Source organism: Kogia breviceps, chromosome 3 (assembly GCF_026419965.1).
Source record: "Kogia breviceps isolate mKogBre1 chromosome 3, mKogBre1 haplotype 1, whole genome shotgun sequence".
Taxonomy (NCBI): Eukaryota; Metazoa; Chordata; class Mammalia; order Artiodactyla; family Physeteridae; genus Kogia; species Kogia breviceps.
Genome location: NC_081312.1, coordinates 34,215,192 through 34,231,372, shown reverse-complemented (window position 1 = coordinate 34,231,372; position 16,181 = coordinate 34,215,192). Strand labels below are relative to the sequence as shown.

General features: G+C 44.8%; 1 protein-coding gene across 3 annotated transcripts in view; it reads right to left on the bottom strand.

The window, feature by feature from the left end:
* The window catches only part of ZFYVE26 (zinc finger FYVE-type containing 26), a 72,652-nt gene that overhangs the window by 16,937 nt on the left and 39,534 nt on the right, over positions 1–16,181 (bottom strand). For all 3 annotated transcript variants that reach the window (XM_059058385.2, XM_067028296.1, XM_059058383.2), the window contains exons 29-35: positions 15,952–16,088; positions 13,932–13,963; positions 13,005–13,141; positions 11,843–12,063; positions 5,507–5,654; positions 5,073–5,282; positions 4,382–4,600 (exon numbers count right to left, since the gene is read on the bottom strand). In XM_059058385.2, the coding sequence (XP_058914368.1) occupies positions 4,382–4,600; positions 5,073–5,282; positions 5,507–5,654; positions 11,843–12,063; positions 13,005–13,141; positions 13,932–13,963; positions 15,952–16,088 (1,104 nt within the window). The remainder of the gene's footprint in view (positions 1–4,381; positions 4,601–5,072; positions 5,283–5,506; positions 5,655–11,842; positions 12,064–13,004; positions 13,142–13,931; positions 13,964–15,951; positions 16,089–16,181) is intronic.

Genomic DNA, 16,181 nt, shown 5'->3' with positions numbered 1-16,181 from the left:
GCCCCTGAGGTCACCAATGACCTCTATGTTGTTAAATCTAAAATTCTTAGTCCTTGTTTTCCACCTGCTCTGTCAACAGCTTTTGATATAGCTGATGGCTTCCTCCTTGAAAAATTTTCTTTATTTGGCCCCCAGGATACCACCCCCACCAGGTTTTCTTTCTGCTTCTCTGGCTACGCCTTCTCAGTCTCCTTTGCTGATTCCTCCTAATCTCCCCAGGGCTTAGGAGGGAGCTGTTCTCTTCTCTTTTTTTTTTTTTTGGCTGCGTTGGGTTTTTTGGCTGCGTTGGGTTTTTTGGCTGCGCGTGGGCTTTCTCTGTAGTTGAGGCGAGCGGGGTCTACTCTTTGACGGGTGTGCGGGCTTCTCACTGCGGTGGCTTCTCTTGTTGTGGAGCACGGGCTCTAGGCGCACGGGCTTCAGTAGTTGCAGCACCCGGGCTCAGTACCGGTGCCTTGCATGGGCTTAGTTGCTCCGTGGCATGTGGGATCTTCCCGGACCAGGGATTGAACCCGTGTCCCCTGCGTGGGCAGGTGGATTCTTAACCCCCGCGCCACCAGAGAAGTCCCTGTTCTCTTTTCTTTACTCACTCTTTTGATTTCATAAGTCTTAGGGCTTTAAATTTATCTATCTGCGGATTATGTCTAAATCTCTATTCCCAGCCTGTTTATTCTTTCTGAACTCCAGGATTGTATACCTAACTTATACCCAACTGCCGACGCAAAAAGTCCTCTTTGGTATCTAGAGAACAATACATATTGATATAAAACTGCACTCCTGATTGTTTCTTCCCACTCTGCTCTTTCTGCAGTCTTCCCCTTCTCAGATGGCGATTTTGTTCCTCTATTTGTTCAGGCCAAAAACCTTAGCCATCTTTCTCTTACAACACAACATAAAAGTCATTAGCAAATTCTATTGGCTCCACCTCAAAATACATACAGAATCTGTATGTAATTGACCACTTCTCACCACCTCCATGTACCATCCTGTTCCAAGTCATCATCACCACTTGCCCGGATGATTGCAATGGCCTCCTCCCTGGTCTACCATCTTCCACTCCTGCCTCTTTTTTGACTAATGCCAACCAATCAACCTGAGTGATTCGGTAAAAACATTAAGTCAGATCATGTTACTTCTCTGCTCAAAATCTTCCAATGGTTTTCCTTCTCACTCAGCACAAAGCCCAAGTCCTCATAATGTCTACAAGGCTCTATATGATCTAGGCCCTGTTAGCTTTCTGACCTTATCGGCTACCACCCTTTGCCCAGCTTGCTCTGCTCAAGCTGCCCTGGCCTTTGCCCTTGCTACTCCCTCCACATGGACCGGGCTTCCTCCACAATCTGCACAGTTCATTCCCCACCTACTTTAGGCCTTTACACAGATGTCATCTGTCCTGGGCACCCTGTCTAAAATTACATAATCTGTCCCTTCCCTCTCCCCTACTTTATTCTTCTTATTACTCATCACCTACACTATATATCTTATTTATCTTGTTTATTGTCTCTCTCCCTACTATAATGTTTTATAGAGCAACTATACTATACTATACTATAGATTTTTATAGAGCACCTTTTTTTTTTTTTTTTTTTTTTCAGTACATGGGCCTCTCACCATTGTGGCTTCTCCCATTGCGGAGCACAGGCTCCGGATGCTTAGGCTCAGCGGCCATGGCTCACGGGCCTAGCCGCTCTGCGGCATGTGGGATCTTCCCAGACCGGGGCACGCACCCGTGTCCCCTGCATCGGCAGGTGGACTCTCAACCACTGCGCCACCAGGGAAGCCCAGAGCAACCATTTTTGTCTGCCGTTTTTTTTCTTCACTGTTGTGAAGAATAGTCCTTGGCTATTTAATAACTATTTCTTGGATGAATGAATAAGTGATAAATATCATAGACCAACTCATCAGGAAAGTACAAACACATACTAATCTGCTCACTTCTGAAGTTCATCTGTGGTTCAGAGACTGTGAGTCATAAACCCCCATTCCACAGTCATAGAAAAGAAAACCATTTGGCCATTCAACCCCTTAAGAACTTCCATTTTGGGACCTCCCTGGTGGCACAGTGGTTAAGAATCCACCTGCCAATGCAGGGGACACGGGTTCAAGCCCTGGTCCAGGAAGATCCCACATGCTGCAGAGTAACTAAGCCTGTATGCCACAACTACTGAGCCTGCGCTCTAGAGCCCGTGAGCCACAACTACTGAAGACCTCATGCCTAGAGCCTATGCTCCGCAACAAGAGAAGCCACCACAATGAGAAGGCCGCTCGCTGCCACGAAGAGTAGCCCCCGCTCGCCGCAACTAGAGAAAGCCTGCGTGCAGCAACAAAAGGAAGACCCAATACAGCCAAAAAAAAAAAGAACTTCCATTTCATCCATTCATCTATCCACTCATTCATTCATAACTGGCACTAGGCCAGGTGCCCGAAGACACCAGGTAAGGTAAATATGGGCCTTCTCGCTCCAGATGCAAAGATACAATTGTAAACAAAAGTTACAATCCAGTGGGATAAATGCAATAACAGAGTTATGTTCTAGGTACAGTGATGGGTTTATAGGAAGAGGTGAATGCTCAATACAGAGGGTCTGGAAGGATAAACAGGAGTTTTCCAAGAAAACAAGGAGGGACAGGGCATTCTAGGTACGGGGAAACAGCAATGCAGACTCATGGAAGTAAGAAAGGGCATGGTACAATCAGGAAAATTTAAGTAATTTGGCAAGTCTGGAATATAGAGCATAGATAGGATTTGCAGTGAAAATAAACTGGAGAAATAAGGGGGCCTGATACTGCTGGGTCCTGCATTCATGCTAAGGAATTTGGACTTCATCTTGTGGCCATGGGGATCCACCGAAGGCCTTTTAGAGAGAGGAATAACATGAATTAAGAATAACATACATAACATGTACTATGTTTTAGAAAGCTCACTCTGGGGCAGTATGGTGGGTAAGGGGTGAAAAGGCAGGGAGTGAGGCTAGAAACACATCTTCCATGCTCTAGGCATTCAGTCATAGTTTTCACAATGTTTTTTTCTGTTGTTCCCCCCCAGCTTGAGAAGGTAAGATACTTCAGTTCAAGGGTGGTTGTGATTACAGGAGATAAAAAGAAGCCTTCTTTCCTAGCTCTGACTAATGTAAAGCAGGGGCAATGCTGTCGTCAGCTTATACCAAAATAAGTAAGTAAGCAGCTTAACCCTCTGGAGTGGTCATCAGTTAGAAGAAACAGAACTGGGTGAAGTAGCTTTACCTCAAAACTCTTTTGGAAACTGAGGAAAAGGAAACAGGTTAGCAATTAAACGCCAAATAATATAACTTTTACAATATTCTTGACACCCGGTTAAGACACAGTAGCTAAGGCAGTAGTGAAAACATTTCCCTTTCGCTGTCCTGTAGGGGTATGGTTACCATGACTCTGTACTGTTGACCCACTTGGAGAAATCCTAGAAGATATGCCTATTTGTAAACTTTCAGTGGCTGCCATTTTGGATGAAGGTAGCATACTGGAATTAAAGCATACCTCAAGCTCAGGTAATTTTATATGAAATTTGGTACTAATCAGTCAATTCCTCAGAAAAATTTCATGGGACTTTCAGATAAAGAAGAGAAGGCCAAAGAGTCATGGTGAAACAGAGTCCTGACTCGGCTTAACAATGGCTCCAAAGAAATACTGCACTTCAGGGGTGCCTTTGCCCCCTGTGGGAGGAGGGCAGAGGATGTCAGAGGAAAAAAAGGAGGGCACACTCTCCTTCTATGAGACGCTTGTGGCCCCAATTTAGGATCTGGCTCATGGGTGCTTCCTGGCCTTTGTGGTAACAACCCTGGGTGGATGAGCTGCGGGGTCAGCAGCAGGACACAGCCCAGAGCAGGTGGGAAGTGTGTGGAAACAGAGAGGTTAGGCAATTTGCTCAAGGTCACACCACTTACACCAAGCATCTCATTCCAGAGACCACGCTCTCAGCTATTACTTGGTTCTGCTAAATGTTCTGGGAGAAGGGATGAACTTCATCACTGCCAGTCAGAAGGGCAATCTGGGATCCAGGTTAAGACTTTTGCACACTCATCAAATCATGATTTGTGCAGACAGAATTTGCCATTTGTGTTTTGTTTTGTTTTGTTTTTTTGGCTGCACCATGAGGCTTACAGGTTCCTAGTTCCCCGACCAGGGATTGAACCTGGGCCTTCGGCAGTGAAAGTGTGGAGTCCTAACCACCGGACCACCAGGGAATTCCCTAGAATTTGCCATTTGGACCTGACTTTGCCCCAGATGATCTCATAGCTCAACCCTGGGGTAAGGTTAAGGGGGGTTATTGCCTCCATGAAAGCTGGGTGGGCCAAGCCAAGTGGGCAAAGCAGGCACTGCCGTGTGAGAGCCACGTCTGCAAGTCCCACCTTGTGGAGGAGGTGCAGCAGGGCTTCCCGCAGGCAGCTGTGCCTCATGTAGAAGCTGATGATGGCCAGGTTGGTGCTGTAGTTATGCAGGTAGAAGAGGCATTCTTGGTAGTAGGTGTTGTTCATGATCTTCCCTTCAGGAATCACCTCGAGAGAGAGGCTCTGGGTTCGAAGGGTAGCTTCCAGCTCTTTCAAGGTGGCCAAGTAATCATCATCTTGCTGCCAAGAGAGGACAGTGTGAGGGAACAATGGAACTCAGGGAGTTCTCAGCAGCCGCTGGAAATACTGTTTTCAAAGAATATTTAACAATGTGGAAAAGTGTTCACTATTATATAGTTTTAAGGGTAGAAAACAGGCAGGATATAAAATTCTATACATTATAAACTATATAACACCAATTAAATCAAAAACACAACAAAGAAAATTCACTAAAATCTAAATATTGCTTAAGTCTGGGTATGGGATTATATGTGATTTTCATTGTTTTAAAATTAGCTTTCTTTTTTTTTTGAAATTTGACTCTTTGTGATGTATCTAACTATATTTAATGGAAAGAACAAAATCCAGACCTGACAGCTCTGAGTCAGGGCTGCCACTGTCAGCTGAACGGAAGCTGATACTTTCCAGGCCATTACTGCTCCTGGGCCTCCCCCTGGCCTTGGAGCCCACCCTCTGCCTGCTGTGCTCTTACCACGGATAGAAGTGGCCTCGCTGTGGACTCCAGATACTCAACCACATCCTGTACCAGTCTTGAGCCATGACTCAGCTGATTGAGGTCGAGAGGGGGCTTCAGACAGCGACTAAACTTCTCCCGTGCGGTGGTGAGGTTCCCAGCTTTGAGGCAGGCCATGCCCCAAGCGTGCCATGCCCCGGTGGTATCAAGGCCAGTCTTTGTGGAGACCTGGAGGAAAAACTGCTCCTTTTAGGGAGAGGCACCCACAGCCATGCCTGAGGGTCCCAAAGACCGATTTTGTCCCCTTGGCATCAATCATTTCCCTCCCCACCACCCCACCTGCCATTACTCCCACACTGGCAAACTGGTCATGCCTTAGACACTCCCTATGGCCAAGGACAACTAGAGGAGGTAATTTGTTGGGGTAAATGTCAGCTTTGTCTGTGCCTCACCTCAACGCCCAGTTGGTAGTACTCAGCTTCCAAAAGCTGGTTCCTTAGCCTGGTTACTGCAGCTGGTTGCAAGATCTGATCCAGAGATGGCACATGGCGATAGGCAGCAGCAACTAAAATATTCAGCACATCTACCTTGCTGATATAGCTACAGGGAGGAAAAGAGCAAGGCAGTGAGGCTCCACAGGGTCATCCCAAGAACAGGTGCTGCTTGAAGGTTTTCTATTTCATTTCCAATGATAAATGTGATAATGAGAATTGTGAGGTACATGGGAGAAAAGACTCTGGAGTCACACTCCCGGAAACTCAACTCTATCACTTAGTGGCTCTATGACCTTGGGCAAGTTAGTTAACCTTTCTCAGCCTCAATTTACTCATCTGTAAAATGGATAGAATATCGGGGAGTTTTAAGGATAAAATGAAATAACCGAAGGAAAAGAGCTTAGGATGGTGTCTAGAGCTTTGTAGGTACTCAGCAAACGTTAGCTATCAATACATGGAGTACGGACGCTCTGGGACACTCAGGTCTCCTATTTTGAGGCAAGGCCTTTATACTGAACGCTAGGAGCTTGCAAGCTACCTGTTTCTTTTTGGTTCTCTGGAACCCTGCTTGCTTGGGAGAGTGTATATTGACTGTATTGGCAGCCTGCACTCCCGGTCAGTACAGATGTCACATCACTACCATCCTCTGGAGGTGCTGCTGGGCAGGGTCCTCAGATTTGAGTGCCCTGGACTTGACATCCTTTCTCTGAGTTAAGGATGGACTCTTGTTACTAGGACTGCTGCCTTTGATCTTATTCCAGACACCTGGTGATTGCAAAAACTTTATAACAACAGAGCCCAGAGAGCTGTCTGGGATCATTCTGTTTAGTCCTGCCTGAGACAGGCCTACACTCAAGGTTCTTGAATCTTGTATCATAATTCTATCAAAAGTCCCTGTGGAAAACTAAAAGCTGGTTCTTTGAGAAGATAAATAAAATTGATAAACCATTAGCCAGACTCATCAAGAAAAAAAGGGAGAAGACTCAAATCAACAGAATTAGAAATGAAAAAGGAGACGTAACAACTGACACTGCAGAAATACAAAAGATTATTAGAGATTACTACAAGTGCCTGTATGCCAATAAAATGGACAACCTGGAAGAAATGGACAAATTCTTAGAAATGCACAACTTTCTGAGACTGAACCAGGAAGAAATAGAAAATATGAACAGACCAATCACAAGCATTGAAATTGAAACTGTGATTAAAAATCTTCCAACAAACAAAAGCCCAGGACCAGATGGCTTCACAGGCGAATTCTATCAAACGTTTGGAGAAGAGCTAACACCTATCCTTCTCAAACTCTTCCAAAACATAGCAGAGGGAGGAACCCTCCCAAACTCATTCTATGAGGCCACCATAACCCTGATACCAAAACCAGACAAAGACGTCACAAAGAAAGAAAACTACAGGCCAATATCACTGATGAACATAGATGCAAAAATCCTCAACAAAATACTAGCAAACAGAATCCAACAGCACATTAAAAGGATCATACACCATGCTCAAGTGGGGTTTATCCCAGGAATGCAAGGATTCTTCAATATACGCAAATCAATCAACGTGATACACCATATCAACAAACTGAAGAAGAAGAACCATATGATCATTTCAATAGATGCAGAGAAAGCTTTTGAAAAAATTCAACACCGATTTATGATAAAAACCCTGCAGAAAGTAGGCATAGAGGGAACTTTCTTCAACATAATAAAGGCCATATATGACAAACCCACAGCCAGCATTGTTCTCAATGGTGAAAAACTGAAACCATTTCCACTAAGATCAGGAACAAGACAAGGTTGCCCACTCTCACCACTCTTATTCAACCTAGTTTTGGAAGTTCTAGCCACAGCAATCAGAGAAGAAAAAGAAATAAAAGGAATCCAAATCGGAAAAGAAGTAAAGCTGTCACTGTTTGCAGATGACATGATACTATACATAGAGAATCCTAAGGATGCTACCAGAAAACTACTAGAGCTAATCAATGAATTTGGTAAAGTAGCAGGATACAAAATTAATGCACAGAAATCTCTGGCATTCTTATACACTAATGATGAAAGATCTGAGAGTGAAATTAAGAAAACACTCCCATTTACCATTGCAACAAAAAGAATAAAATATCTAGGAATAAACCTACCTAAGAAGACAAAAGACCTGTATGCAGAAAACTATAAGATACTGATGAAAGAAATTACAGATGATATAAATAGGTGGAGAAATATACCATGTTCTTGGATTGGAAGAATCAACATTGTGAAAATGACTCTACTACCCAAAGCAATCTACACACTCAATGCAATCCCTATCAAACTACCAATGGCATTTTTCACAGAACTAGAACAAAAAGTTTCACAATCTGTATGGAAACACAAAAGACCCCGATTAGCCAAAGCAATCTTGAGAACGAAAAATGGAGCTGGAGGTATCAGGCTCCCTGACTTCGGACTATACTACAAAGCTACAGTAATCAAGACGGTATGGTACTGGCACAAAAACAGAAATATAGATCAATGGAACAGGATAGAAAGCCCAGAGATAAACCCACACACATATGGTCACCTTATCTTTGATAAAGGAGGGAAGGATATACAGTGGAGAAAAGACAGCCTCTTCAATAAGTGGTGCTGGGAAAACTGGACAGCTACATGTAAAAGTATGAAATTAGAACACTCCCTAACACCATACACAAAAATAAACTCAAAATGGGTTAAAGACCTACATGTAAGGCCAGACACTATCAAACTCTTAGAGGAAAACATAGGCAGAACACTCCGTGACATAAATCACAGCAAGATCCTTTTTGAGCCACCTCCTAGAGAAATGGAAATAAAAACAAAAATAAACAAATGGGACCTAATGAAACTTAAAAGCTTTTGCACAGCAAAGGATACCATAAACAAGACCAAAAGACAACCCTCAGAATGGGAGAAAATTTGCAAAGGAAGCAACTGACAAAGGATTAATATCCAAAATTTATAAGCAACTCATGCAGCTCGATAACAAAAAAAACCAAACAACCTTATCCAAAAATGGGCAGAACTAAATAGACATTTCTCCAAAGAAGATATACAGATTGCCAACAAACACATGAAAGAATGATCAACATAATTAATCATTAGAGAAATGAAAATCAAAACTACAATGAGATATCATCTCACACCAGTCAGAATGGCCATCATCAAAAACTCTAGAAACAGGGCTTCCCTGGTGGTGCAGTGGTTGAGAGTCCGCCTGCCGATGCAGGGGACACGGGTTTGTGCCCCAGTCCAGGAAGATCCCACACGCCATGGAGTGGCTAAGCCTGTGAGCCATGGCCGCTGAGCCTGCACATCCGGAGCCTGTGCTCCGCAACGGGAGAGGCCCCAACAGTGAGAGGTCCGCATACCGCAAAAAAAACAAAAAACAAAAAAACAAGGCTCTAGAAACAATAAATGCTGGAGAGGGTGTGGAGAAAAGGGAACCCTCTTGCACTGCTGGTGGGAATGTAAATTGATACAGCCGCTATGGAGAACAGTATGGAGGTTCCTTAAAAAACTACAAATAGAACTACCATACAACCCCGCAATCCCACAACTGGGCATATACCCTGAGAAAACCATAATTCAAAAAGAGTCATGTACCAAAATGTTCATTGCAGCTCTATTTACAATAGCCAGGACATGGAAGCAATCTAAGTGTCCATCAACAGATGAATGGATAAAGAAGATGTGGTACATATATGCAATGGAATATTACTCAGCCATAAAAAGAAATGAAACTGAGTTATTTGTAATGAGGTGGATAGACCTAGAGTCTGTCATACAGAGTGAAGTAAGTCAGAAGGAGAAAAACAAATACCGTATGCTAACACATATATATGGAATCTAAGAAAAAAAAATGTCATGAAGAGATTAGTGGTAGGACGGGAATAAAACACAGACCTACTAGAGCATGGACTTGAGGATATGGGGAGGGGGAAGGGTAAGCTGTGACGAAGTGAGAGAGTAGCATGGACATATATACACTACCAAATGTAAAATAGATAGCTAGTGGGAAGCAGCCGCATAGCACAGGGAGATCAGCTCTGTGCTTTGGGACCACCTAGAGGGGTGGGATAGGGAGGATGGGAGGGAGGGAAATGCAAGAGGGAAGAGATATGGGAACATATGTATATGTATAACTGATTCACTTTGTTGTAAAGCAGAAACTAACACACCATTGTAAAATAGTTATACTCCAATAAAGATGTTAAAAAAAAAAAAAAAAGCCCCTGCAGATCCTGACTTGTCCACTGATTTCCCTGAAAAGGGATTCAGTACGTCAGTAATTCTCAACCTAGTGGGGATGGGCAGGGGAGAGTATAGTGTGTAAAAGCAAATTCGGTATCATAATGTATTGGACATGTGTAATAGGTGGTGTGAGTTTTGTTTTTAAACATTTATTTATTTGTCTACAGAAGAAGGTATGAGTTAAAAACAGCGGAAAAATCTGCAAACCAGGAGTTCTTTTTTTTTTTTTTTTGTGGTACGCCGGCCTCTCACTGTTGTGGCCTCTCCCATTGCGGAACACAGGCTCTGGACGTGCAGGCTCAGTGGTCATGGCTCACGGGCCCAGCTGCTCCGCGGCATGTGGGATCTTCCCAGACCGGGGCACGAACCTGCATCCCCTGCATCGGTAGGCGGATTCTCAACCACTGCGCCACCAGGGAAGCCCAAACCAGGAGTTCTCAACACACATGAGAGATGAATCTACTATCATCAGCAACTGGGCACAAGTGCAGAGATTCCCTAGAGTGAGTGTACAGATTCCAGGGTTGGGGAGAAAGAATGTGTAATTTGAAACCACTGCTATTAAGTGTCAGAGAAGCCCATGGCACCTGGGAATGGGTGAGACTCCTACTGACTGAAGCAAGGACTTCCTTAACTTCTGCTCCCTTAGCCCAAGGTGGATATTTCCTCCCTCTATATTAGATTTTGAAGGAAGTATAGGACTTGCTGTTAGATTTGTTCTCCAGCCCCCATCTAAGGACCCTTTTCTGTTAATAAGATTTTATCTCATTTACATTTCTGATAGTTGAGAAATATTTAGATATATCTTTATTTTTACCTTAAATTCGACCTTTTGCTATATAAAATGGTTTCTGTTCTTTCCTTCCCTTCTCCTCCATCTCTGATAAATTGGTAGAGTTTTGGTTCTTTTCATGGTTATTTAAAAAACTGTATTTAACATATTATACAGCTCATTTTTCATTTGTCAACTTGAAAAATGATGTAGAATCTTTTGCCTCTTGATATGAGTGAAATTAACTCCTTTATGTTTCCTTCCACTTTCTGTCCCACCTCCTCTGCCTTTCTCAACCTTCTGGTTTTTGTTACTAAGAATAATAAAACTAACATTTTTGGAGTACACAGGCTCAGTTCTTAGCCCTTTATATGGATACAGCACTCTCACTTTACAGCCATATGAAATAAGTATTATTATCATCCCCATTTTCTAGAGGAGGAAACCGAGGCCCAGAGTGGTTAACAGACTCATCTAAGGTTACAGAGCTACGAAGCGGTGAAACTGAGAGTCACTGCACTCTCTTGTTATCTGGTGAGTTTGCAGGCCAGTACTCTGGGCAAGTGCCTGAAGCACGGACACGTCAAAGAAAATTAGGCTCTTCGCTCTCAAATCTGGCTAGGACTGAGAGCTGGGAATGTACAACGGGAGTCACACATCTGGTGGCTAAGCTGGGCATTGGGAGTTTTCATTGTCAGGTTAATGAACGGAGGCAGAGCAGGTTGTGGAGGGAGCTGGGGCCTGATTCTCACTTTTCCATAGAAACTTCTACTTTACGACTCACATTCCTCCCTGGGACATAGGGATAGATAGACCAGTCCGCAGTGCGCCTTACATATCTGTTACCCAGAACTCCCTGAGGCCACAGTCTGAATCTGGTCAAGACTAGGGTAGAGGACACATCTCCTTTAAAAGCCAGAAAGTTCCACAGAGACTAAAGGTGCTCTCCAAAATGGATGTTCATTACAAATTAACCGAAGTCTTTCTTTCCAAGTGGAAAAGAAAGACTCTATAGCTAGAGAACCTGCCTTGAAGATCCACTCGGGGAAAGAGAAGAACACAGGCTGTCAACGTAGGGTGAGGAAGACTGCTTGTGATCTGGTAACGGCATTTCATCAACGTCAAATGGAGATGCAAAACAGTTCAGCATGTCTTGTCAGAGGACTGGGAGGTGAAAACCCACAGTAGGGTCAGAAAAAGAAGCTGGATAGACATGACCACCATGTAAGAGAAGAGAGACTCATTTCCACTTACCTGTCACAAAGAGCCAGGTCCTGGCTCCGGCCTGCCTTGACGAACATCATCTTGGCGCTGAAGAGCAGCTGCTTCATGATGTCTGTGAGCAGCCCCGCATCTACCTCCGGGTTGGTGAGCCCCTGGGACAGTCTACAGCAGTGCTCGATCAGCTGGTGGCCGCAGGCAACGCTGTCCTGGTGCAGATTCAGGATGGCGATACACAAGGAGGCGCTGGGGGCCTGGCCCAGGTGGAAGAGGAGAGAAGCACACTGTGAGTTCCCAGACCAAAGCAGTCTTCAAATGTAGCTGGGAGGGAGGAATTATTCTTCCCGTTTCACAAAGCTTGAAAAACCCTGGGGGAAGGAGCCAAAAATCCCACAGCAAAGCAGAAGTAGAGCTAAACATACTTCAGAAGTTCTAAGTAGCACTGGCAAAGCTCTGGCTGCTAGGTTTTTGTCTCCTTACTGGGAGGAAGGCAGCTGTGTCCACGTGTTACCTACTTCTTGGGAGTGTCTGTAGGTGCCCTTCTTTTTTAGTCTACCGTCTCACCAGCGCAGATGCTCCTTAATGCTGGCTTGGACGATAGTCATCTTGCTTGTCTGGTTGCCTGGAGATGTCTTTGTTTCAAGCCACTGGAAACAGTGCTGCTAAATTAATATTCCTAAAGCACACTCTGAAACCTTCCATGGCCCTGATGCCTACCAAGTACATATATCTTACTGCAGAGTACAAGGCCCTATACATAAATAGCCTGTTTCAACACTACCTTTCCTACCTCTCCATTAACACCCTATGTTCTCTCCAAATTAAACCGCTTCTAATTCCCCAATCATTTTTGATACTGTGCCTTTGCTTGGATGTTTGAGTTTGGAACTCTTTGTCCTTCTCCTATCCTCACTCTACTCAGGACACCCAAACTTCTGCTTGTCAAACTCCTACCGCACTTCCAAGGCTCCTCTTAAATGCTACCTCTTCCACGAAGCCTTTCCTGATTTCCTCTTGTGTGTTTCTCAAGCTGTTCCTCATTTTCTGCTTTAACTGGTTTACTTGTCTTAGCTCCCATGATATTACACTGTGAGCAAGTGAAGGCCTGCTTGTGTTTGCCCAACTCTGCATTTCCTGCCGTGCTACTACACATCATAAGGAAACTCAAATGATCATCACATTTTATTGCTATTACCTGCTCATAGTAAAATTCACTCCGCACCAGCTCATTTTCCTCCTCATTCAGATCCAAAATCCATTCCACCTCAGCTGCTTTGGGGACTCTCACCACAGCTGAGTATGGAGGGCTTTCGCTCTTGGGGCTGTCTGGTGCTGAGAAGACAAATGCAGTTCATGTGTCATTCACTGGCCGGCAGTCCAGTCTAGCCCAGACCAGGGAGCCACAAGCTGCAGGCAGATCCCTGCCTGATATCTTAGGGCCTTTTCTCTCCTTTTGGTCCCTTTTATTCCCTTTAGGAAACCACCTCGGGTACCTGAAACTTTCTTCCCCAGGCACAGACCTGGAATGAGAGTTACAATGTTTGTCACACAAACTTGTTGCTTCACACGAGAAACTCTGAATGCTGCATGCTTCCCAAATGGAGGGATGAGCCATTGGCTACTCTAAAAACGAACCTGCCCAAACTATTAATAGTGATTACCGAGGGGAAGGAGGGAGCATTAGAAGCCAGGATGGTGGTGAAGGGAAACCTGGGTGGGGGGCAAGAAAGAGAAATAAGCTACCAGAAGTTAAGGACCACATTCTTTGGCTGCTGGCCTTCTCGATGCTGGAAGCTAATAGGCCAGTATGATAGGTTAATATGATGACAAACCGTAAGGGAAATAGCCTGACAGAAATGCCAAGAATTTTCTTTGGTCAACCTGTTGGACTGAGCTGCCATTGAGGGTGTCAGTTGCAGCAGAGATGCTGAAGGAAGAGCCAACTTGAGCATAGAGACAAAAAGTCAAGGGAGGGAATTCTCTGGTGATCCAGTGGTTAGGACTCCACGCTTTCACTGCCGAGGGTGTGGGTTCAATCCCTGGTCGGGGAACTAAGATCCCACAAGCTGGGTGGTGCGGCAAAAAAAAAAAAAAAGTCACAGGGAATGTGATTCAGCCTTACCTCCTGGTTGTCCCGGATTCTCCTCTGGTGCACTGGAAACAGAGAAAGGAAAAGTGAAATGCTTGAATCCCTCCTCCTGCTCTTTGTTTTGAGCTTAGTGTATAGCACTGATATTTACTGTTGCTCGAGTGAGATTATCAGGGAATCATCCAAAACTCTTTTCTCTCCCTCACCTGTCACAGCCAACCACTTACCATTTCTTGCCTGTTTCATTTAAAATACCTGTTTAAATGTCCCCATCTCTCTCCTCATCCCTGCCTCAGAGAGGGCCCTCATCATTTAATGCTAGAACCTTTGCAATGGCTTCGCAATTGGTCTCCTTGATTCTACCAAGCTATTCTCTACTTTGTAGCTACAGCAAGCTTTTAAAAAATGCAAATCTGGCCATATTATGCTTCTGCTTAAAATTCTTTGATAGCTCCTCAGGGTAAAATATTCCACATTTGCAGTTTAGCAGACAAAGCTCCTTATGGCTTGGCTGCCTCTTGAGACCATCTCCTACCACCCATGACTTCTGCTCAACCCATAGGAGTCCTCCCCACACTGCTACGGGCTCTGATCAGGTTCAGTTGGTGCCACCAACCACTAAATCCCAATGTCACAAGCCAGAGCCCAAGTCTATCACCTGCACGAGGAGCCTTCTGGTCAACCCCAGCCCATGCTATCAAAGAGCAAGCTCCAAGCCTTTGTGCCATTCCCTAGGTCCTCCCAGCTCAGCTGCCAGCCTCTGAGTCCAGAACCTTAGCCCATCACCTACCTATTTACACTTCGTCAAAGGACCCACATTTTCTCCTGCCCCTACCTTTGTAGTTGTTACTCCCACTTTTGGGCATGCTCTGTTTTGGCTTCTTTTCCTACCAACTACTCATCCTCTACGTCTCAGATCAAGTGCCACACCTCTAGCAAACCCTCCTGATCACTGGGCTAAGCTGGGTGTGTCTCCACACTGCACTTACCCAAGGGCTCTGTGGTCTGTGTTTTGGCTGTCTCCCCACTAAAATGGGGGCTCCTCGAGGGCAAAGTGATTACTGCTCAGTGACTGCTGAATGAAAGAATCCTCACTGATACCAACTGCTCATTTCAAATCTCAGCAGTATGATAAATGGGTAATTTCCCTGTCCCCCACCCAGAGGGAGGCAGTGGTATGTCAGGGTCACAGAAACTGTGGTATGAACAGGGCACGTCTTCCTTCCTATCAGGTCAGTAATCACCATGGTAAATAATGTTTAAAAAATGTTCATAGTAAAAGAAACACAAAAATGCCGTTGAGCTCTTGGGCAGAATGTAAAATCCCTTTAAGTCTGTTAGTAAAACATGAAGAAGTCAAAGTAATTTTGCTCTTGGATAGCTGCTTGGGCTCATATTCCCACATGCTCTAGGAGTCTTAGTTTCACCCTCCTTTGCTGCTAGAAGTAGTAGAAAAAAATTGAGCAATACTGGGCTGGCAAACACAGTCTTGACCTGTCCTGCCAGAGGCATGAGCATTTTCTGAGGCTTGTTCCCAGCTGAACTGTGAACAGGAAAGTGTGTGGGCTCTTCTAGTTGTGGATAACAAGCCAGAATGATGAGCTCAGTGAGAGCTGATGCAAGTGAGGTCCCAACATTCAGTAGCTGAACGTGTCTTCTGGAGTCCAGCTGAGACCAACTGAAGCAAGAGTGGCTGGAAAAGAGGTGAGGTTGTTGGCAAACTAAGATCCATGGCCTCAGTTAGGGGACGGGCCCATGGCCTCAGTTAGAGGACAGGCTGAAGAACTAAGTGTCCTGATCCCAGAGAGAACATCATGTAAGAGCTCTGATCTCTACTTCTACTCATCCTTACTTGCTCTCTTAGAAGTCTCTCTGACCAGGGTCAAACATTACACTGTAGAGTTAATGGCAATTCAGTGTGAATGCGAAATGAAAACTTTTTGTAATTGCTCAGATTTGAGGCGCTTTCCGTAATGAAACCCCTAGGAGTGTCAGGACCCGGGGGAGGGTGCAGTGGTCAATAGCAGCAGCAGCCCCGCTGCAGGACACTCACTCTTTGTTGAAGTAACTATAGCACTGGTCACACACGCGAGTAGGGTTCTCTCTGCAGCCTTCCACCACCATTTTCTTAGTGGAGCAGGAACTGCACACTAGCCGACCACAGCGGCGACAGTGATGACGCCTGTTAAACTGAGGAGTGTCATCAGGAAGAGAAGGAGGAGGGAGGAAGAGAAGGTGAGATTGCAGGACCTGTGAGCACCCGTCAATCCATTTATCCTTGCA